This window comes from Triplophysa dalaica, chromosome 25 (genome assembly GCF_015846415.1).
Source record: "Triplophysa dalaica isolate WHDGS20190420 chromosome 25, ASM1584641v1, whole genome shotgun sequence".
Taxonomy (NCBI): domain Eukaryota; kingdom Metazoa; phylum Chordata; class Actinopteri; order Cypriniformes; family Nemacheilidae; genus Triplophysa; species Triplophysa dalaica.
This window is the reverse complement of record NC_079566.1, coordinates 2,380,497-2,405,498: the sequence shown is the minus strand read 5'-3', so window position 1 is coordinate 2,405,498 and position 25,002 is coordinate 2,380,497. Positions and strand designations below refer to the sequence as shown.

Below are 25,002 nucleotides of genomic sequence, written 5' to 3'. Positions count from 1 at the left end.
AAGAGCATTTCTGTTTCACAAAAGGTTCTTGTCGGTGAAAAAAGGTTATTCAGATTATAAAAAAGTAAGAAAGAGATGCTTGTTTAAAGAACCTTTGACTGAATGTTCTTCTATGACACCACTCTAAAGAACCTTATAAGCACCTTTATTTTTAAGCATGCACAACCTTTGACTCTTAACTACTTGACCTCTTGATATTTCACTGTGTGTTTTCATTTCATTTGATCTATTAATCAAAAACAGAAATTCTCATATTACAACATAAATTACATGAAATAATAAAACGTTAATTATTGCATTAAATAATGCATTTATTTCCATTTTGAAAAATATATTTTTAAGTTTGTGTTTTAATAACAAATACATTAACCTGAATACAAAGACTCAATTCAGTTAAAATAATTCTGCTTTCAGCAATGAAAGAGAAAAGTGGTATGTTTGCTGTAAACCAAAACAGTACGACAATTCTGTAGCAGCAAAGATTGTTTTAAGAATTCAGCAAACATTTCTGGAGTTCTTCTGGACATCTTTACTTCCTTTTTAACACAGTTTGAGATCAAACATTTGAAAACTGAGATCTTGATTCTGAGTAACTGAGCTTCTGAGAATGCACCCTGACCCAACATTTCTAAAGTAAAAAGAAAGTTTCCTTATAAAGGCTTAAGAGACTAATGCCACTCAAGAACCTTTTTATGTTCTCCAAGGAACGTTTTATTATTTAAATTCTCTTTACAAAAACTCAACACACTGATCTCAAGAGCCTACAGTATAATACAACTTTTTACACGATAAAAGCCATAAAGCATAAAACTTTACACAAACGTTTGCATTGAATAAAGCAAACAAAGAAAGGAATGAACCGCAACAATACTTCTTTATGAAAGCAGGATTCTTAATCATTTCAAAAAAGGGGAACAGTTCTGATTTATACAGTTTCACCTTTTCTGTGTGGTTTGTTCCATAGAGGTCATCCAGTCCTGTGTGTTTTATGAAGAGTGTCTTTCCTCACTTTACAGCACCGTTATTTACATCGCATTCTTGCTTGAGCGAGATATGAGCATAATTGCATGTTAGTTTTTAATTATAAAAGAAGTAAGGCGATGGCTTGTAAGGTAGCATCGCATTGTTCCCGTCTTATCCGGGCTCTGTGATCGTGTGAGCCTGCCTCCTGTGCTAAGTGATGATAAGCCCGCTTTCTGCTCGCCCATAATTAATCCATCTCCAGCGCGCCCCCGCCCTTATCACGCTCGCTCCCGCATCTCAATGGACCTGGAATTCTCTATTGATATCTCCCATAAAGAGAGAGCGGAAAATCCCTCCAGTTGAGCCGCAGATTGAAGACATGATTCCTCTTGCCCCCAAATCTCAGCATTTTATTATGCAAATGCATGAGATTTAACAGTACATTGTGCTTACTGTTTTGATGGCATACTTTACAAAGCATTAAGATTTGTACTTGTATGTATCTTATTTATGAAGGCTGTCACCTATTGTATAATTTCAATTTGTTATTGTAATAAGCTCATCACGAATACAATTTTGACAACAAACAACTCAAAACTTTACTTCTTCATCATTAATGAACTTTACATCTCTCAAATAGCAGAAGCAAATACCTTATCATATCTCTGATCTAACCTGATATGGTAGGTAAATGAGTCGCTTTACTTTTTCTTTTTCTATCTAATGTAGGATGTTTTTGTTCATTCCATGTAAACTGAAATGAGATTTCATGTTTTAACTACATTTAACTACATTTTTATGGACAGAATTTCTAGGCGCAGCCAGGGGCCGGAGGGCGTCGGGTTTGGGGACCACACGAATTCATCTCTGCTCTTTGCGGATGATGTCATCGTGCTGGCCCCATCAGACCAGGAGCGGAAGAAAAAGGATGGATGGATGGACTACATTTAGATTCAGTAATATACAGTGTCATAGCTTAAAGGGCTTTCACACAGGAGGAACGTTTTGGTATGTCTACTATTTGGTTGTTGTCTCACAATGGGAATAATTTTAGCTCAGAAACACACACCTTTTGGTGGGTCTAGATCCTTCACGGAAGCAGGGTCAAATCCAACACTAGGAACTACCAGTGGCACAAATTGTTGACTGGCTAAACGCATGCCACAGAACAGTATTACAACACAGACAGACAGGTAATGTTAGTGCCATTTACTTGTCGCCATTGATCTTAATAACAAATTTTCTTTTAACAAAGATGCTGCCTAGGGATTTTATTTGATAAAAACATTTCTAACTGTATCACATTTTTTATTACAAAATTTTACTGAGTAGAAATTGTTGTCAACAATGCGAAGATCCTGAGTCAGCTCAGCAAATTATTTATATTATATATATCTGCAGTCTTCCAAATCCCAATCAGACGCTTAAAAACATCAATGTAAACGCAAATGCTCAAAATAATCAAAGTAATGAAAATGTAATTTGATAAAAAAAGTTATAGTTACTTAAATATTTTAAGTTCCTGAAACACGTTTTAACTTTTGAGTAAAGTACATTTAGAGAATGATGATTTCGGATTAATTCAAAGTTTTGACTAAAGCTCAAAAAATGTATTTGCTCCTTGTTCAGTTTTTTTTATTTAAAGACGTTAATTTAACACAATTGGTCGTGAAGGATTTTCAATTCACAGCATCCTTAGGGTCAGACTGCATTAGGACAGTCAATTTTAGAACGAGATTATTTTGGTTGATTTCAGTAAAGTTAAAGACTTGTTAGTGTTTCATGTTCACTTATCTTGGATAGAAGATGTTGACATATTTTTCAGTTTTGTGGTGGTTACCATCGTTTAGAACAGTGATGCATGTGCTTATCCTGTGGGAGGCTAACATGTGATGTATCATTAGTGAGCAATGACTAACACCAGACCTGAGATCAATCACTTCTTACTCATTTTGAGTTGCATAAGTCAAGGTTATTGATTTATGCACATAAAGACTAAGAAATATGTTAAATAAGAAACTGATAAAATAGAGTTTAGTTTAGGCTACTTAAAAATACTACTGTGTACTTATTTTACTTACGTTATGTCTACTTAATTTCATAAGCAGATGAATGAAATATTTAAGTCACACTTACTAAGACTTAGTAAGAACTTTAATTTAACAGTAATCACAATTTAGAGTTGTGCTTACTTTAACATAGAACCTATAAAGCAAAACAAAAATTGAGGGAACGAGTTGCTTTAATTATATTGAGTATTGCCAACTAATCGACAGCTTACAGAATTCTAGCATAAATGGAACATACACGGTCTATTTGAAAATAAACCACTATGCAATGATAATAGTTAAAAACTTACATGATCTCATTGCATCCTTTGTTTGCTTCAGCAGCTGACATCCACTTAACATCTCACAGATAGGCTAAATGTTTTTTGCATTTTAAACGAATTGTTGTGTAAAAACTTTTTGTCAGTCTACTTAAATGACAATCCAAAGATGTTAAAATTCAAGGCTCATATTATTTGGTTTATTAAAAGTGCATTGCAATTTCGGATATGGTTTCCCATGCAGTGTGCACTGGTTGTAAAATCAATTTTGATCCAGTAACATCTTATCGAGAACATACATGAAACTCATGATACAAAGCATGATTCACAAAACCAAAACTATCATTTTTGAAATGATCAAAAATGTAGTAAGAGCACACCTCACAAATAAATCAAATGTACCAGCAGAAAAGCTTTCCAGATAAAAATAGAGAAAAACAGCCATTAAAACTATAACGCAATCTGATGTTCATTGATATGAATAGTTGAATGAATGCCTTGAGATCTCAGCTGTGGCTCAAAGCTCCTCCTGCAACAAAACCTCATCACGCGCTCGTGTGCGCTGTCAGTGCGCGCTCGGACCACAGCACAACCTAAACCTCTACAGGACAGATACACCCGGACTGCGATCAGACACACGATCTGAAAACAGTGATCCGTCTGTCTGTGTTTGGATGAATCGCAGTGTTGTTTTATAATCTCCAGTCCAGCGGAATGTCCCGGAGGAAACAGAGCAACCCAAAGCAGTTCAAACGTGAGTTTTCAAAAGCGGATTTAATTGCTACGTTTTCTTAACACGGGCGTTCAAACTGCGTGTTTGGTATATGTATTAATTCTGCATAGTTTCATGAGAAATGTCTGATGTATCGCCCATAAAGAATTGCTGCTCATTCATATGTTGACGTGAAGTCGGAATGATTGTTATCTGACGCATTTATATTTGCAAAAGATATTGTTGAATTGTGTACACTGACATAAATGACGCGACGCAATACCGAGATGTTTGAAGAACAGTGCGAGCTCACAGGGGTTTGTGAGCTCGCACACAAACCCCTGTGTGCGAGCTCAGGGGTTTTCATCATTAACTTCTAAGACAGCATAACAAATTTAAGACAACTTCTTTGTTTGAACCATGAATTAAATTCATTTGATCCTAATATTTTTGAAATAATCTGCAGCAAGTATCTTGAACATTTTAAGTTTTTTATCCTATGTTTGAAATGAAATAACTGTCCTGCCATCTTTCAACTGTAGTTGTAAATGCACATTGGATGAGGCAAGCTTGTAATATAACACCCAAAACGAGCTATTCTTTATCTATTCAATACATGTTCATTATCTTGCTTATCAGCATATTGCATAAGTGCTGAAATAGTTTACCTGGCAGTCCGGCCGTATCTGCTCACATCATATCTGTTTTGTGCTTTTCAAGGTCTGCGTTTGTTGTGATACCTCAAACATTCTGTCGAGCGATCTGAAACACTTCTTGAATTTGACTTTCGAGTCATTTACTGTAGGCTAGAGAGCGCTGCACCTGTAAGCACCCGAGCTTCCCCAGCCACCTGCTCACAGCAAAGGACAAAGAGGTTGTTATGGGTAGAGACACTCCTCATTTTTTTGACATTTTGTTCCCAATTGAACGCACTTTGCCCTGTTATCTGAACCCCGGCGTTTCAACCTGGATTTTCATATTTTGCCTATTCCATTCTCTGGGGTGCCCTCTGTGAGGCAGATAAAGCCTGAGCACTGAAAGAGCTCCATTAATTTGCCCCGATGACTGTGGCGATAAGGCCAGATAATGGGGTAGATAAGCTAGGGAAGATATACCATCAGAGACCCCATTATTACCATTAGAATTCCAGCCCAGCAGTCTGCTCCAGCCTGATAATCCCTCCCCCATCCTCCACTTCGGATGATAAGACAAGGAATTGTCAGTCCGCACTCTCTTTATTAGCCCGCCTGGATATTCTGATAATATGGTGATAAATTATGTATTTTCTCTTCTCCCACTATTTCAGCGCTATATTGGAAGATCTCTGTCCCTCCTTATGGAGAGATAATAAGTGCGTTCGGGGTCATCTTTTCTTCTTTTGCCAACCCTCCCCCTTCTAGTGGTGTTTAGGCTTTTATTGTAATAAGAGGTTGATGGTAAAAGCTGATAGGACGGTCAAGGTGTCTTGGTGGGAGAGACGTCACTGCTATCAGATCTGCATCACCAGTGCAGACTGGCACCAGCTGTTCATCGCTGCCTGTTATCACCCCACTGTGGCCAAACACGCTGCACATGTGCCCAGATTGGCAATGGTTCGGAGTGGCGGGTTTGCCAAATTTATGACAGTGGATTAAAAGGCCAGAACAGTTAGTTATGGTTCTCCTTAGAATGAGATAAAATGAAATGAAGTAAAGTGAGTGTTGTTCAGGCTTTTGAATACTTTTAACTCCAAATTATTGCAATACGTGCCTTGCAATGTAAACAAAATAATGTCTTTTCATGAATGACTAAAATGACACACAGAATGACATGTTTTATATGATATTTATTTCAAAACAGGAGCTCCGTATATCGCATTTGGACACTTAAGCCACAATGGCGCTTGATTAGATAAGAAAACAATAATCATAATAAAGCAAACCTTTAATTATTAACATGTCATGAGGTATAACGTTTTAAAAATATGACCGTTTAAAAAAGATTAGTGGGCATTTATGAACTTATCATGTAGTCGGACAGGTAAAAACACGACTTCTCTCCCCAAGTCTTTGCAAAAATGTCTGTTTTTCATATGGTTTTGTATTTTGTTATTGTATTTTATCACATCTAATGTAATGACATTCATACATTTGAAGTGTGACCGTAACGTCCAGAGATGTTTGGGGGACTCTTGACATGTTTTGAACTATTTGCGGAATGAAGTTTGGGCACATAACCATTTCTCTCTTTCATTGTTTTATAATTTCCCAATTATTTATGTAGCGGCTGTCATTTGTGTTTGTCACCGCTACCTTTGGATGTGTCAGAAAACGAGGATTTATTTCATTATAATACCCTATCAGCGATGTCATATTTGTTGCCTCTCCTTTATTCATTTTTTAATCCGTTTTGATTAACTTCATCTGCCAACTGTCAGCGTGAGGCATCTTTCAGTCGCGATCTATCTCTCATAGATCAGTGCAATATAAAGAGAGGGCTTATTGCGTGCCAACTTTCTCCACAGCATCTGTTCGGCACTAATGAGCTATGAAGTGCTGTGGCTCACTAGGCTGCAGAAAGAGGAGGAGGAGAGGTGGGATGCCAGCCGCCTGTCTTACCCTCCTCCAGGAACGCAGCGAGACAGTTCAGGAATGCTGCTACTGTTTGTCTTTGTTAAGCCGATAGTTCCGCTCCAACAATTCCAGAATAGCTGTGCGAGAGTGATTAGTGATACGCTAGGTAAGAGAGAACGTATTATTATCGCCAAATAAACTCCAGAATGGATGTAACGTATAGATTTGATGGAAAATGATTTGTATTAGGTAAGAAGAAAAGAACAGGGAGTGATTTGCTGGATTGACAGCTCTTTATTGTCCCCTGGGATAATAACCTTTAATTGGCCAATCAGAATCAAGTATTCCATTGCTGTAATTCTTGAAATTGAAATACAGTTTCTAAGACAAGATATGTGTTTTATAAATTAATCTGCAGGTGATGGAACCTGTTTCTGATGCCAGAAAAGCATAATTTTAAAGCAGTCGTAAACACACATATCGGTAAGAGACATATTTTATAATTTTGCTGTGATCGAGTTAACCATACCTGTTTATTTCAATTTCGAAATATACTGACAGCCTTCAGTGAATGTTTGTTAGCATTCAAACAGTTGACTTTAAAATGACAATGGCCTAATGGCCAATTTAATGCAGTTACAACATATACATGGAATTGAATAACACGTAAGACACAAAATTGCTAGCAACATAAATGATAATGATGATTTTCTCAAAAAATTTCCTAAAATCGATGATCGGCCACCCTGCAAACTATAATCAAACAAACATAAAAAAAACCCGATTACATTCACACGTACAAAAGATTGTCCTTTGACCGTATCCGCGGCCGGCCCACAGGACCCACCGCTTTAAGAGAGGCCGACGGAATCGATGGCAAAAACAAGATAAGCCAGATGTTTATTTGACGAGACTTAATCATTGATGCCCTGCTCGGCGAGATCTTCTATCAGTGATGTCCAGCGGCTCTAACAGAACACAGCACTTTTATTCCTCTCACCTTCATTAAGCCTGAAGAGTTCAATGATGGGAAATCGATAGCTGCTGTCAGACGCACACATCCGTGGCTGGTTTTGAATGGGAACAATAAGACGGCTCAATTAGGATGTTTGTATTGAAAACATTGTTGAAGCAGTAATGTTTGGAATCGGGTAATCTTGTTGTTACTATTGTCACTTACACAGGAGATCTCGACGGGTCTGTTCTGATCTGGTCACAGACAGCAGGGTACAACAAAGCTAAACGCAGGGAGCTGACCTGGTGCCTGGAGTCGAAGGCTCAGTTCCCTTAAGTGTGATACTGCGATTAAAAGAAAACAAATGTCATATCCATCATTTTAACATGTGAGTTTAATATTTCATTGAATGACCTGAAAATGTACTGCTACGAGTCGACTTTTTGGATCTGGGTTGGTTGTTTTAATCATTACAATCCAAACGATTCAAACTACTAATTTATCAAGAACCTCAGGCTATAGCTGTAAAAACCTTTCCATAAAGTTATTTAAGTAGCAAAAATATTTGCCGTTGCAATAAAAGATTTGTTTGTTGGCATTACAGAGCTCTGCCGGCTCATTTTAACTCCGGCACTTCCACAATGACTGTGATGGCATTCGGTGCTTTTAAAAGCGCAGCGGAAAACCGCTAATGGCACAAATCTGAGGCGCTAATAGATGAGAGCTGAAGTTTGGGAAAGCATCTTTTGCCAACTGTGCTTAAAAGTTCATAATTCAGAGTGCTTTGGGGTTGAGTCTGCAAAGCTGTTGATACCAAAGGACAGACTTTAAGTTGTTTAATTACCATAGCGATTGTACAGTCAGCTTGTGGGATATTGGAATACTGTTCAAGTGTAATTATTGGTAGTTTCAGTTCATATCATGGATTTTCTTAAACATTGTAGCCTAGACCAGTTATTTGGGTTGGTTTCTTTGCTTTAAAGAATGGCTATGATTAGTTTTTTTTTCTGTTTCGTTGGTTGTTTCTCTGACACGGTGAGCAAATAGTTCAAGTTGAGACTTTTGCTTCGATTTGTTATCGTTTGTTGTATTGTTTTCCACAGTCTGCGCTTGAAAGAGAGAGGTTACCAGATGAGGAAAATGATACAATCCACATAAATGCAAAACTCGATACTCCTACTTTGTCAGCATTTTGTGTCTATTTATTTCAGCTACGAATTTGTAGGAGAAACGTATATGAAGTTGATAAGAAATGAACATTTCTGAGAACTCAATTCTCAATGTCTACAACTCTAAAGGAGTTAGAAAGTAATTCCACACATTCTCTGTTTCACAGTATAAACAATGACTGATGCATCTTCCCCCATATGAAATGACATTATATAAATATATTCACACTTGTGTGTATTAAATGCCGAACCATGCTCTGAACGCTTCTCTTCTAAATGTACTTGATTGATTTATTGTGTATTTTATTGATTTCAGGTTTAGGTGTTTGTGAGCAGATAATGCAAATCTTTAAAGTCAGAAAACCGTTTGTCAGACAAGGACATTGTAGGTCATTGTCTTAATAACAGTTTATTATTCCCAAATATCAGGAGCAGTGTTATCTGTTGACTTTGAGAGCTGAATGTACAGTTTATAGCAGATGTAATTTATGATAAAAACTAGTGAAGGCTGGAATTGGATTCATGAATATCACTGTGCTTCTTTAATGCCAACAGCTTTTCCATCTCTTATATTTTCAGTCTAAACTACCCAAAACAAGGTTGTTAGGTATATACTACGGTCTGTTTATGGGTGTATTTATTAAGTATGAGCAAAACAAATTTCTTTTTTAAATCATTTTTTCTTGTAAATGTAAATTAGGAATTGTTGTGTGAACTGTATATTTACGAAACATGTATATTGAATTGAATGCACATGTGCGTCTGAAACTTTGCAAATCCATATTTAGTGATTTTTATTTTTTGCCATAAATCATTATTATTAGAGACCATTTATGTTTGTCACTGTGTTTTGCAAATATCTCACAAATAAAAAGTATCAAAAAGTGCTTCTCAACTTTGAAAACACAGTGTTTGTTCATAGACAAAGTACAGTGTTTTTCCTTTTGCTGAAAAACGTGGACATCCAATGTTTGTGAAGGACAACAGTGACATGTAAGAATATGTTTTTTCTACATACTTATGGAAAATAGGATTCATGGGTAAAAATCTGGCAATATGTCTTAAGGTCATGTCTACTTTCTTTAAAAACCCACTCTAAATTAGCTGAACTTTTGTTAATTTACCAACAGAGAGATTGAACCGTTTTACACACCATCATGACTCCACTTCATTCTCATTCATGTTAAAATAAACCGTGTCTGAGTCAACCGTCACAGTTCTGTTGAAGATGTCAGAAGATGTCAGGTAAAGCACAGTCCTTGGCCAGCGCCCCGCTCATTCTTTCTCTTTTTTCATTCTCTTCTTCTGTCTGGTCCGTTTCTCCTGGGAAGGATTGGTCAGACAGATGGAGACAGTGGGGAGTTATGCCAGTGAGGTGATCAGGTGGGCGATACAGAGTCTGGCTGCCACAGCTGTTTGTTTGATGCTGTGCCGACGTTTAGAATGAAAAATCCAAATCTAAGACATTCACACAATGGAAACGATTCTGTAGAGATATGGATTCAAACATCCATAGTCTATATAAAGCAAGCATAGACTATATATTTTATACATCATCTTTGCTTTTAGCTTTCAGGTTATTCTCATACAAATTTGTTGCACCCATTGCACCTGGATAATCTCTACTGGAGGGTATCATACTTGACCATTTATTATTTGTGCTATACACTGCATGTATTTGTCTGTTCTCTGGTTATGTTTACAATGCAACAGTAGTATATACTGTACTAATAGTAGTATCCTGCATTGTTTCGGCATAACAAGGATGTTCATTGAGTGAATAGCAATAATCTTTTTTTGCATTCAGGTTACCAATATTTTTTAAATTGTAACACTTTACAATAAGGTGCTTTTGTTAACAGTTATAAATGCATTCCATGAGCTAACAATTAACAATTGATGTTTTCTTTATTTATTAATCCCATGTTAGTTCATGTCAATAAGGTTATTTATGTTAATTCATAACTGATGTCAACTGATAACGACTTTATCAATATATAAGTAAATGCTGAAATTAACATGAACTAACATTAATAAATGCTGTTTTATTATAGTTCATTGTAAGGTTTTTGAGCTAATGCAATAACTTATTGTTAACAAATAGCACCTCATTGTAAAGTGTTAGCAAGAATTATTTTAATTGTGATCTGCGGTTTCAATCATGCTGAGTGCATTGCATTGTGGGATTCAGATTTCCATGCACTCTGCACTATAGTCGGAGAATGTAGTAGGTCATCGATTGTCTGCATACAGAACAGAAGCATACCTTTCTGAAGTGTTTTATGCATATGGAAATAGTTAATGTGATCTAGCTTAATCAATTGACTCGTCCCGGCGGGCGTAAACGTCCATCTTTTTGGTCAGATGGAACTACATACAGTAGGCAGCGGAGAAGAGAAAGAGATGGAATGGGAGGGAAATGCCTGTGATTAGCTTGCGGCTCGGTCCTGTCGGATTGAATTAGCTCAGGTGTAATTAGAGCAGCGGAGAGCGTCCTGCTTTGGCTGCGGTGTGCGACGGGGCAGCATGGCTGTGCACTGAAGCCAGCTGATACTGCACCGCTCCGCTATCACCATGCAAACATACGCCTCCGACATTGCAGGCAGGCGGCAAATCCAAGCATGAAATTAGCAGTCACTCAGATCATGCTCGCATTCTTGCATATTTCTCTGCATGTGCTTTCTGCTTTGTGTGTTTGAGAAAGAGCAGGAGCGTTTTAGAGGGTAGCTAGAGTTGAATCATGACCGTGTTTGATGGTGTTTCGAGGTCGGAGGTTGCAAACACATATTCCATTCCACACATACAATGTAGAGGTCTAATTACAGACCTTGTGAATGTGATGTTTTTTGTATTATTTAAATGTAAAGGTCTTGGATCTGAATTATGCGGGAGTCACATCCGTGAGGATCAGATTTGTTTGACTTTAAAACACCGAATATAAAAGTACAGAAGAGTTGTTTTTAATATCATAAATGCGTCTCAAAGATAGCATTGAGATTAAATGATAAGCAATTCAAAAATAAATACTATTGCCTAATCTTTGGATTTGTGCCCATAAAGGCAATGGGCGGCAATGTTTGGCATCAACGTTCTTCAAAATATATCCTTTTGTGTTCTTCAGAAGAAAGAAAGTGGTACAGGTTTGCAGTGACATGGTGGTGAATAAAGGATGACAATATCCTATTGTTTCCCCTAGACGGCAATGAAATTCACTGTAGATTCAATCAAGTTTAGACTTTTATGTCTTCTGGTAAATTCTAGGATGTTAGTCATAAGAAAAAGACCACAGTTGCTCATATGTTTCTTCAGTTTATAAGAGATGTCAACAAAGCTGTTACAAGCTTGCTATCACAAGATCTCAATATAAAGTCGATCATTTGTCATCTAATTCTTATAAGACAAAGCTCCTCTTTTTACATTTATTTTCTAGCTCAGTGTCTGTTTTAAATTTTCCAAAGGAATTGTCGACAGAGACGTGCGAGACAAAGTTAAAGCTGACTTTGAACACCATTAGGTCGCATGAGATAATCTGAACATATTTCTCTGGGCTGCGCTGGACACTTTTGTTTTTGCTATTAGATCAAATAAGGCAAAATCGTGACCTTGTGGAGCGTGTCTGTCTATAATCATTTTATGCAAGATTACAGCTGGCGTCTACAAAGGAGAGATTCATGAAGCTAATGAAAAGAAAGCGGTTCCTCGAACAGATCACAACCCGTCCCCCTAACAAACAAGATATTTGTTACGGAGCACAAATATATGCATTTTTAATACTTTCCTTTTTAAAATAAAAAGTGGAATGAATAAAAAAAGAATATATATATATATATATCCAGAATAAAAAAATTGTGTACTCAGCATAGTAATTTTGTATTTATTAACACACACCTTCATGCACATATTTAAGAAAAATCTAAAAATGTATAAACATTATATATAATATCAATTATTGGTAAATATAAATAGATACATGTAAATATTTCCTAAATATGTGTACATGTGTATGTTTTTGTATTTATAAATACAAAATGAATATGCACAGTACATAGACATATATTATGTAAACACAACTTTTATTCTGGATGTGATTAATCGTGATTAATCGTTTGACAGCCCTAATATATATATATATATATATATACATTTAACCTTACAGTTTTACTGTAGCTCTGTACAAATGGAAATTTTGATACCAATTTTTTTTTATATCAAAGGGGAAAAGCGGATCTGTGTCATTTTGTTCAGGTGGCTGCTGTAAGAAAAATAAAATTAATATGCAAATATCAAAGTACATGTACTGCTGGAAGGAAAAGGTCTCTCTTGATAGAATGTAGCCAATGTCTTTTTTTAACAGAGGAAAGAAATTAATCAAACAGAGAAAAATTAACTTTGTGATTGCACGGGTGTACCACCCAAAGGCATGGCAAGCAAATGAAAAATCAACATTGTACCCACTGATAAGCTCAAATGAATATGAAAGTGTGCTGTGTCTACCTTCAGTGCAGCTGCATGCGTGAACAAGTTATCTTTGAGCAGACGTAACCTTAGGCTTTGAATCGCTTCGTGCGTCGGCTTTGCTGTTGCCTTCACTTTAACTGTTAAAGGTACAAAAACAAATGACAAAACACAGTTGTGGTGTTTTGAGGGACACGCTGCTGTGAACATGGTGATAAATGAATTGTTAATGGTAATAGCTTTGGCAAGCATCAATTTAGCTGTTGTTTATATTTGCGGTGAGAGTCTAAACATAACGCTAACAGTACTTTTTCCTCCGTCATGAATGAAGGACCTGAGGCATCTAGGGACCACGATATCCTAGTGACTTTTGCACGCGAAAGCATAATTTACACATATTCACACGTATTTTCACGATATTGACTTTCAAGTTGAATTTACGCCAGCATCTTCTGTTGTTTGTTTTTAACAGGAGTGTTTGAAAATGGGCTTGAGACAGACTCTGAGGAGACAGTGTGTAAGAAGAGAGATATACTGACAGAAGATGACAGATCTGTTGAGGAGGATCCGCTGTTCCTCACTGACCCAGACAACATCATTTCTAAAGATGAAGATCACTTGAGGAATGGTGAGGTTATTTCCATTTATGCTTTTTTACATCTCACAGCAGTACATTTTTACGAGGTGGCGATTTTGTATGTATTATTACGATGTGAATCATACAAAAATATAAAATGCAAGAATTGAGGCCCCACCCTTAAACCTCACGCCACCGGGGTGAGAACAGATATTTACATTTACATTGTAATAGTTACGAATTGTCATGAGACTTTGTGATAATTTGAACCCAAGAATTTGAAATCTATTTGTATATTTTGAACCATCAGCTGTATAAAATAGATAATATGCATTTCTGAATACGCTAGAACTATACCAGACCTTTTTCTAGATGCCACCATTTTCCCCACCTTCTCTCTGAAGCGGTTCACCCCATGCCTGTTTAGCTCAAAGCGATGTTTGGTTCAATGGGAAAATTGAATTTAAATATGAAAGAGGAGATTCCAGATGTGTGGCATTTTGAGAGAGCACCTACTGTATATGTTGCTAACCGGGTTATTGGTCATAATAAATAACAACAGAGTTGCTGGTATTTGCTCCAGGGTTCAACCATCAAAATCCAGCTAATAGCATCGGCTCTTTGAACTGAAATTCAATTACCGTCAGTTCTGCCGGCCACACCTCACCGTCACAACAGAGTCCTTCACAAGCCCCCCATCACCCTGAGCCATTTGAAATTCACTCGGCATCCTAATGCATTATGCTTTTTATTTGTAAATGATGAATCTTCTCTTTGAAATGCCTGCCTGTGTTCCAAAAGTTTGTGACGGCAAAAGTGAACTGCGTAAACTACCTGTTTGCCTGGAAGCGGGCAATCTTCAAAAGAATAATCTCTCACTTTTTTGTTCGAAATTGGCAAAACGGAATGTGACGCTTTTCTTTTGTTCTTGTTGAATAGAAATAAGGGGACTTCTTTTATTATGTTTTTGCATGCTTTGACCTACTAAGTTTTGAAAGGAAAGGGTGAAACATCCTCTGAACATCTGTGAATGTTTCAATATTTTTGTTTGCCTTGGTTTTTTTCTCTCTTGATCACATAGTTGTGTTTTGAATCGGTGAGCTGTATAATGTAAATGTAAGAAAATAAAATTGTGGCATACACTGGGCGCATTGCGGCTCCAGGCGCAACGCAAATGTTTTTTATTACTTTCAACCTGACGCAGTTTTCATTTTCACGTCCTGCGCCGCTTCGTCAGAAAACGTGGTGTGTTCTGGCGCATTGTTGGCGTTTTGCTATTTTGAGGCAATTGAAATAGACTGCACATATTACTAAAGCACTCTTTAAATACCAAAAAATATTGCGCACAATTTTTTTAATTATTTAAAGAGCAAGTTAGTAATATGAGCCTATAGGCGGTTGCACAGCGTGAGTACATTCTTCTTAGCCTATCACACACAGAGGGATCCGCAGCAGCACACAATAATGCCAAATATTGCCAAATAAATGGATTACAATGTAAAAGATTATTATTATGGACATAAAGATAAATATCTGGCTTGTCCTGTAGATGGTCCGCTCGTGCGCTTTAACCTCAAACACGAGCAGATGCGTTTCCTCTCTGGTCACTGGTTAAAATATAAATTTTTCTCACGATTTACAAACAGTTGGAAACATTTGAGACATTGTAAGTACTTAACTTTTTTGGATATTTTACTGCAAAAAAGTGTATTTTCGTTTGTTCTTTATTGTCAATATATTGCTCTCGGTTACGATTTATTATTTATTATTAAGTACTCGATGGTTTGATCACACACGGGCTTAAAGTGCTATTTTGGCTGTGGGCTCTTGGGTCTTAAAGAAGGTTTAATACTTGGTACTGTTCCTGTATTTACTCACCTTGAGTTTTAAGATCATAAGGTTTTATCCACTCAGTCTATAGAAAGGAATCTCCTGTCGGCACAGACGGATTCCCTTTGTGTGTTTAAAGTTGTGCGAGCTAGCCGAGGTAAATAACCCTGTTCTTTGAGTTAACTTTCTCTGCCTGGCGACTGTGTTTAATAGTACTTTGCCCGCGGTGTCAGAGCCGAAGGCAGAAAATCCTTAATCACGGCTTCATTAAGGAATCATCTTGTAGCTTAATTTCTTTCCCAACATTGTAATTAAACATTTCCAATAAGTTTCGTCACAGGGCTTAACGAAGGGAGCAAGTCTGTGATCAAGGTGGGTCCAGGGACATGCTCGGTCTCCGTTCTCTCCCGAAGAGGAGAGCGCGAAATCCCACAGCAGACACTTGAAAGAAGCCAAAATGAGAAAGGCACATTGGAATTATGCTCCTTACAAGGAATAAGGTTCTTAAAGAACAAGCAAATGCAGTGCATGTAAGCGAAAATCAAGTCGTCGCTGTCCTGGGCTTTAATTTAGATGTTTCTATTAAAAAACACTTAACTTTGATGTCTTCATGCAGGTGAAATGATTGGAAATGTCAAGGTGGGACAACAAGACAACGACGGACAGGAAGAAAAAGTCCCGCCCAGCCCAGCAGAGGAATGGGACGGCCCAAGTAAGGATTTTTTCAAAATAATTGGTAAAAATGAATCCATTTAAATCCAGATCCAAGGTCTGTTGCACACTTTCATTCCCTACGTTTTCAGATCCCTGCGTGTCCCTAACAGTTTCACAGAAAGAGGAATTAAAAAATGTATATTTTTTGTTCTGTTGAACACAAACAACAATATTTTGAAGAATGCAGGACAGGAAACAATTTTGACTTCCATTGTATTTTTTCCTACTACGGGAGTCAATGGGGGGAAAATCTGTCTGGTTATAAGCATTCTTCCAAATATATATTTACATTTACATTTAGAAGACGCTTTTATTCAAAGCGATTTACATTGCTTTATTCTATACATTTATACATAGGTATTTGCAATCCCCTGGGATCGAACACACAACCTTTCGTTGTTAACACAATGCTCTTACCACTGAGCTACAGGAAAGCTGTATTACATAAAAATATATTTCTCTGTCTTCATCAGAATTAATAAATGTATACAGATTTGTAACAACTCGAATGTAAAGTAAATGACAGCAGAATTTTCATTATCGGGTGAACTATCCCTTTAATGAGCCTGAGAGGTACAGTCAGATAATAATGTAATAAGCCTTGTTTCCAGTAAAAGCATGAAATCTGATAACATAATAATAGCATTTTGGATGGCACTTTATCTTGCATGTTCACGCTAGATTAAAACAGTCACTAGTGTCACAGCTTCAGTGTGTTTGTCTTCATATCTCATGGTGTAATCAGTTCTTGATGATGAGATATCTGCACACTGATCTATACACTCTTTCTATGGATGTCTGTTTCTCTCCTTCTTATCATCTGAATAAATACGATTAGTTTCGACAGATTCATTTGAACTAGAATGGATCCCAGTGTGGTCTTGTCTGACTAGACTATCCAAAGAATCATTATGTCATGCAAATATACAGAGAATGTTTGGATCCAGGGATTCATTTTCGGCCAAATATTAGTAATTTCATTTTAAATAGATATTTCCAATTCTGTTTGCGTGTGCATTATACATTTCCACGTATTCATTGAGCAGATGCTTTTATTCAGAGTGACTTTTAACATTTTGTCAAAGAGCTAAACATAATTTCTGAAAGAAACCGACGCAGAAGGTTTAAACACATAAAGAGAGCTTAAATACGTAGTTAGGGGTAAGTCAGGTGTATTCGGAACAGATATGTTGGGTAAGGATGGGCAATTCATTTGCGCATCGTAGACAGAGGCATGGGAAAGTGGGGGTGCTGCCGGTGGCGTCAAGCAAAAGAAAAACTAAAACAGTGTCAAAATTTGCTCTAGGTCCATCCACCAATATGTGATTGGAATAGAGAAAGTGTAAGAATGACTCCATTTCGAAGAGTGACGGAAGGTGTAAAGTTTGTAAAGAGTGGGGTTCTAATCCTACTCTCTCTTCAATTCTTTTATTCATAAAGTTCAGGTTTAGGGTAGAGGTATAGGGCTTTAATATCTCAATAAGTTGCCATCATTTTAATAATGTTTTTAATTATAATAATAACGTTTAATGCACAACAGTACTGAGATGCAAATACTAATGTTATCTGCCACTATTTATAAGTATCAGTAGCAAATAACTACTATTTCAACTTAATCCACAGAAAATACAGCTATTTTCGCTTAGTGTAAAAAGCAATGCTGCCTCGGCCGGGCTATTTCAACTCAGTGTAAATAAACACTTGGTAAATGAACATGTTTTATCAAAAATAAATGTAATTCATTTTATTAATGTGTCTGTCCACTAATATCCATGAAACCATTATTAACGTTCCTGTTACAATGAGAACACAGTGAAGGTCAAGTGTCATGAGCGGTCTCGTCCAAATGGCGCAAAAATTAATTTCAGACTTTTTTACTGAACATTAATGTCCTCATGCAGGACTTTATCAGTGTCAACCCAGAAAGAAAGGACACTTTTGGAGTTTTGCATGCTGGCCAGCAGTAATTTAATCTAATTTTATTTGAGATTGTGCATATACATATAACATACATCTGTTTGTTTTTATGCTCTATCCTATAAACACACTGGCATCCTTCTTTATTCTCGACAGTAACTAATTTTTGAGAGAGTAAACAACTATATTTACGCACATAAAAAAGTATTATTTACTAATGTTCACTACTGGTAGAAGTCACTGGACGGAAAAGTTTTTGTTATTACCTGTATGCCATATACTGTATGTTTGGAATTAGATATGTGATCCCTTACATAAATCTCATGGTTACATTTTTGCTATTCTTTATTTTGGGATAAACTTATTTTAACTTATAGTAAGTGTAGAGTAGGCCCCTAAACGTTTGAACAGTACGTCAATGGATGCCTATGTCAGAGCTTTATTTTGCAAGGGTTATTTTAGTTATTCAATCTTAAATATTTACAAACACACCCCACACAAATCTGCTGTATGGAACGACTGTCAACATCGGAAATTTCATTTGCATCTACAGTTTCACTTTTCCTTCTCAAAGAAAAATGTAAACAGTTGTCATGAAAGAGGGAGAGAGAGAGATGGACGAAAGGAAAAAGATTCTGTCTGGGGCGTCTCAGAAGAAGACAGGATGGAGTGAGGGATTTTAATGAAAGTGTAGTGGATTAGAGAAATCCCTGGAACAATATGAAATCATTACAGCCCCAGTCGACATCAAAGTCCTTCTGATTGAGCCCCCTAAAGCCTTTTCACAGAGAGAGCGGAAACACAGCCGAGCACATGTAAACCAGAGCTGAAAGTGGCTGACCACTGCACTCAGAGAGAGAGAGAGAGAGAGAGAGAGAGAGAGAGAGAGATGTACAGTTTCCAGACTTTTGACATTTAGATACAGCATCAAGGGATATGAACTGAATTAAACAGTGATTATTTGATATCAGTCTGGCTTCACTAGAAGTTTTATCCTTGTTTTGAGATTATATGGATATTCTATTTCTAAACTCTTTAAAGGGCCAATATTATCGTTGAGAAAAGTTCCTCCAGAAATAAAAACATTTTAAAATGGAATTATTTATTCACCCTAGAGTCCTACTGAATCTGTTCGATGTTTGTTCTTCTGTTGACAGCACCCATTTGTAATGTTTCATTGAATGGAGCAGTGTGGATATTTTAGCGGCATCAAGTGGTGAGGTTGCGAATTGCAACCAATGGCTCTCTCCAACCCCTCCGTTTCGATGCACTATGGTGGCTGCAAATGACAAACATGCCGTCACGTTTTCACTTCTTTGCCGAAGCGGATAACATATTTACAAAACGCATTCTGTAGAGCAGTTTGTCTGTTTAGGGCTACTGTAGAAACAACAAGGTGAATTCTATGTAAGGAGACTATGTATGTAGATAGAAATTGTTCATTCTAAGGTTAGAAAAATATAATCCTTCATTATGTAAGGTCTTTATACACCTCTGAAGACATAGTTACATATATTACATTGCATTTCTGTCTATAGATCCTCCAAAAAATTACACACTGGACCTTTAAAAAGTCACACTTAAAATGGTAAAAATAAAATGTTACACTTAACCGTAAACAACATGCGCCAAAGGAACAATGATCTCTTAAGCAAAAGCTCCTCACGCTGGGAGATCTTTTACTGTCGGACAAAAGTTTTAATGCTGCTCTTGACCCCAACCTATACAGACACAATGTGCCTTATTTATTGTCTGTAAGATGCGCCCGTCCCATCTCATGCCTGGAGGAGGGGGGTTGCGGCTGTCAGTTGAATTAAAACACCACGTAATAATAATAATAATATAAATAATGACATTGATAAAAGGGCTAATCTACACGAAACAAAACAGTGTGTTCCTCCCTGATTGTGTGGGTTGTTGCAGTATTCAATTAGACCATTTTCTCTGGCATATTAATCATCTTTTCAACAAACAAGCCGGCGTTAATTAAAGCGGAGCGCGAGGATAAAGACGTGTTGCTGGATCATCACCCTGTTTATCAGCTGCGCGCACACACCCCGCCGTTTAGCAAATACTGCGCAGCGCTGCAAGGGGAATTTCAATGCTCTCGGGTTCGGAGCTGGGTTTTTGGGAGGGGAGGAGGTGGATTGTAAGAGTTTCAGATACAGAGCCTGTCAACGTGAAGCCCTCTGCCCTTCACCGTGGGGGGATGCATTTATTCTTCGGTTTTATTTATAAAAAAAAGGAGCTGGTGGAGGAAAGCGCCTAAACTGAAGTCTCTTTTAGAGGCCACAGTAGGAAACAATAGAAAGAGTCTTTTACACGGGGTTACAAATGAATTATGAACGAACATTCATAAGTCTGATGGTAATGCACAGATTTGCATGCAAGATTTCGGAGCCCTCAGAATTATGTTTTTCAATTACAGTACGATCACCATATACCAGATTGTCTGCCACAATAGCGTAAGATATATTTTATTTCTGTGGACTGGTAGAATTATGTTGATTTGCCAATGGTGCCAACGGCATTTATAACAAGATAACTCATAAATTCATATGTTTTTTTAAAAATGGGGACAAGGGGAATTCTTCTTTTTATCAGCCAAGCATGGTTATATGTTATGGTTATGTCGCGATAAGGTTGATGTCGCGATGATGTGCAAAGACATGTTCTCCTACTGTATTATAAAAGAGGCGCGTGATGATTTACTACTCAAAATCAGCCAAGCCATATTTCTCTATGAACTTGATGAATGTCCATACACGTTCTGGACTTGAACACAACTCAATCACACAGTGCACTTCCAGCCCCTGAGTCTACATCACACAATCATGCCACACTCCCACAATCCTTTTCTTCTCCGGATGCTTGACTTGAAGCACACTCGAACAGCCTGCTACACCACACTGACTTATTCTGTCCTACGCTCTCTCTCGCTCACTCTTTTCCAGTCTCTCTCTTCAGGAACTCGTGGCAGAGAGTGAGAGAGAAGTCAAAAACCTTCGACAATGTGCCAGAGAAATATCAGAGTGCCTTTTTTTCCACTCGTCACCCAAGCCAAAGATGGGCCGTCTCCAAATCCTGCTGCCCTATCAGACAAATTAAAGTAAATCAAGCATGAAATGAAGCAGGAGAGCCCGGAGATAAGGTCCCTTTAAGTCCCTCACAGATTAGACCACTGAGAGAGAGAGAGAGAGAGAGAGAGAGAGAGAGAAGAATATGGAGGTGTGGAAGAAGGCCGGTTTGCTGGTTTGATTTTGTTCAGTTTGCCATTGATGTAGAAGGACAGAGGAGGTATTTCCTGAACATTTTCTTGATAATGACCATTTGTTTGTTATAGTGCTCGAACGTTTTAAAGTGCTTTGGAGTGTGACCGAATTTTCAAGATGAAATGTCGTTCACTGTGAGTGTCCTGATGTTCATTTGATGCATTGAAGTGGAACGGTACAAAAATCTTTGTAAAAGAAAAACTCCTTTGCCATAACTTGACATACTAGACTGCTACATGAATGATATTTCTTCACTATTAGGTTAAGTCATAAAATCTTTCCTAAACTTAAAGTCAACATGAACTCAAAATTGTCTGTATTTACTCTCATACAAATTTCTTATACTATAAATGAACGATTGAACATGTTATTCCGTTGAAAGAACATTCTTGTTAAATCAAAATGTAATAACTTGTCCACTTCTGAAATTACTTTACACCAAACCTCAGGTGATGCGTCATCACGCAGCGCAAGACTTCACAGAAAATATATTTTGAATGTATTTTTTTTAAGGTTTCTGTCCCAAATAGTATTTTCTGTGTAACCTTTGTAATACTGTTTACAAGGCAAAGTATAAATGCTATCAGTAGATATTGTTATATGTATGTTTATTAGGGCTGTCAAAACAATAATCGCAATTCGTTTGAACATCCTCATGCTGGGTTCATACCAAACACGAACAATCACGTTCCATGCTCTTTATTACTCGCGGGAAAAGTTTTTTGTGTGAGTGACACGATCTGAAAAATATTTGTAACCTTCGCGGAAGACGTGATCAACGCACGTTCGCACCGCCCGCTGCAAGTTCTAATCTATACGTGTCTTTGCATTGACTTTGTATGTAATTTACTCGTGCTAAATGCTTAATTTGCGTTAGGTGTACCCAATGTAATGTTTATGTAAATGAATGTGTTTGTAAGTAAGTGTATACAGCTAATTTTACAGAAAATATGTATTTGCTTGTTTCTGTTTGTATGTAAACAATATTGTTTGTCGTAAGAGAATTTTTTTTGCGAAAATGCGAATTTACACAACAATTTCAGATGGATTTGTACAATGTGAATCAAATTTTAAAAACATGATTATTAAAAAAGCAAGAACTAATCTCCACCCCTAAATTTACAGTCACTTGCACGAATGTGGATCATCCTCAAACGTACAAATCAGATTTGAACCGTATAAAACCGTTACAAATGACCAAGATATCGGTTACTGTTGTTATTTCTAAAACAATATATCCAGTATTTATGAACTGTGCCCTCACTTGCATTATTCAGTTTTAAAGACATCTGTTAATCCAAAGAGATGATGGGTATAAAAGCTTAACCCTCAGCCCTCATCCAGTGGCTTTAGATTCTCTTTATTTATCACTGCATCTTCAGGCATTTCACATCTCCCCCTGAAACGGGATAATTTAACACACTTCTGCACTGTTCACATCAAAACTTCCCACAGAAAGAGGCTTAATCCACCTTATCTGAAGCCCTGTCAAAGCAGCGAGTCGCAAGCCTAATCAAAGAGACAGGCGGGGTCACCCGGGAGAGAGAGGCCGATAGAGCGCTCTATGGCCGGGTGTATGATCTCTAATTGACTGCAGGAGTTGGGGGGCTGATCACATATCTGAGGGGTCGTAGCCTCCTCATGGGGTGGTGCTTTGGTTAAAGATCTAGGGTGGTAACTGAAGGGTTGCAGATTTGAACACCCTAAACCTTTTGACTTTGAGCAATGTACTTAACCTTTAGGTGAATGCGTAGGTTTTTGAATGCAGTGAATTTCTTTGAATAAAAGTCTCACTATTGTCAGCGATACCGTATGTATTCATGCCAGTTGATGCCAGCGAATAGATCTTGATGACTGTATCTACGGAGCAAAGTGGCAGATGTCCATTTTACCTACAATGTATGTGTTGCAGCTTAATTATGGCGAATGATGAGATATTGAGTTGTTAAATGTAAAATTTGGGAAACTTTCTACAGGGGAGCTGAAAATAGTACACGAAGAAGGAGAGAAAAGGATTCGTTCCTGTCAGGCACTTTCTCTGGGGACCACATGGGGTCCTTTCCCCGGGAAGATTGAGATGGCCACAGGAGACGGGGACAAGGTGAGTTTTGTGTTTTTAAGCTTCTGTATAAGAAAAGATTTGGAGAAATTATGAAGTAGTGGTGTGGATGCAGTGCATTTCTTTTGTTCTGCTTACAAACAAACACAAGAACCCTTTAGCGCCAAGGCAACATACTGTAAGCCATCAAAGCTCAACGGTTGCCCTTCTTTCATAGCTCAACATATTAGATGGATTTCTCAGTTGTGTTCAGGTAAACACAGTTAAGCATCAACTTAACTGTTTTAGATGTTTTTCCCGAAATTGTTTAGAAGAAACAAATGGACAAAATACATGAAGATGATGGAGCTGTAAAATGATATGGGTAATTTGTCTACATTTTATGAATATTGTCATTGTTCGTATGGAAATAATTAATAATACTGATTCATTTCTAGGTGAGTCTTTTGTAATTTCTATACAGTGTATTAATGTTCGATGATTACAAAAAGACTTGAGACAGACAGACAGGATAGACTGACAAGAGAGCAATGCAGAGAAATAAAATCATTTGGTTTGATGCACGTTTGTGTCCATTTTGAGGCCTTCAAGAAGGCGGTGTTGTGTTATGAGTGTGCATGAGAGAGAGAAAGAGAGAGAGAGTCACGGGTAATCTGTGCCCGTGGCAGGTTTACTCTGTGAAGCGGACTGGTATCGCAGGCCCCATTGTTGTTGCTCCTGTCAGAGCGGGAGAGGCCGATGGAGGCCTGTGCCGGCCTGATAAGAGGAAAGAGGATTCAGTAGAGAGAGACACAGAAAGAAACAGAAATGACTCCGGGAGAGTGGAGTGCTGTGGAGACTCTGTCTTTTTCAGGATGTATTCCCACACAGACTGATCCACACAAGCTCGCTCTCCTCCTGCAGGAATTTGAAGGTGAGACCGTATAGCCTACCTACTGTAAGTGAGAACACAGGTGAAATGCAAACAAAGCAAATGAAACCTTGTGTTCAGTTGTTCTGAGGCTCAACCGGTAGAGCACAAGGTCATGGGTTCAATTTCCAGAAAACACACATTCTGAAGAAATTGACTGCACAGCTTGCAATTGAACATTCAGATGCGTGAATGTAAATGTTGTCATGAGATTTTAAAGTTTCAATAAGTGATTTAACTATCTACTGCCATCTCTGTTCGAAAAGTAAAGGTGCAGGATACGTTTTATCTTTAGGTTCTGTGTCCACCGGAGCATTTTGTCCTGCGGCCGTAGTATTTTTAAAAATGGCTTCCAACTAAAATGCTGCACTTTTTACAAAAGTTATTGAAAGTGAAAATTAAACGTACATTTAAAAAAAACTATGCTCCAAATGGCATTTCGGCCGCAATTTATTTATTTTTGAGCTTGATCCTGCTCGACCAATCTCCTTTCTTGCATATTGTTATGGAAACGAATGGTCTTGCTACTCGCTTGTCCTAGACTGATTTTACTCTGTGCCATGTTGAAATCGAAAACCAGAAGGACAG

At 37.5% G+C, this 25,002-nt stretch overlaps 1 protein-coding gene across 1 annotated transcript in view; it reads left to right on the top strand.

The window, feature by feature from the left end:
* The first annotated feature begins 3,877 nt into the window (after window positions 1–3,877).
* zfpm2b (zinc finger protein, FOG family member 2b) overlaps window positions 3,878–25,002 on the top strand; it is a 40,125-nt gene continuing 19,000 nt past the window's right edge. The window contains exons 1-4 of the mRNA XM_056741376.1: window positions 3,878–4,046; window positions 13,608–13,763; window positions 16,159–16,254; window positions 23,422–23,546. Of these exons, the coding sequence (XP_056597354.1) occupies window positions 4,007–4,046; window positions 13,608–13,763; window positions 16,159–16,254; window positions 23,422–23,546 (417 nt within the window). The 5' untranslated portion in view covers window positions 3,878–4,006. The remainder of the gene's footprint in view (window positions 4,047–13,607; window positions 13,764–16,158; window positions 16,255–23,421; window positions 23,547–25,002) is intronic.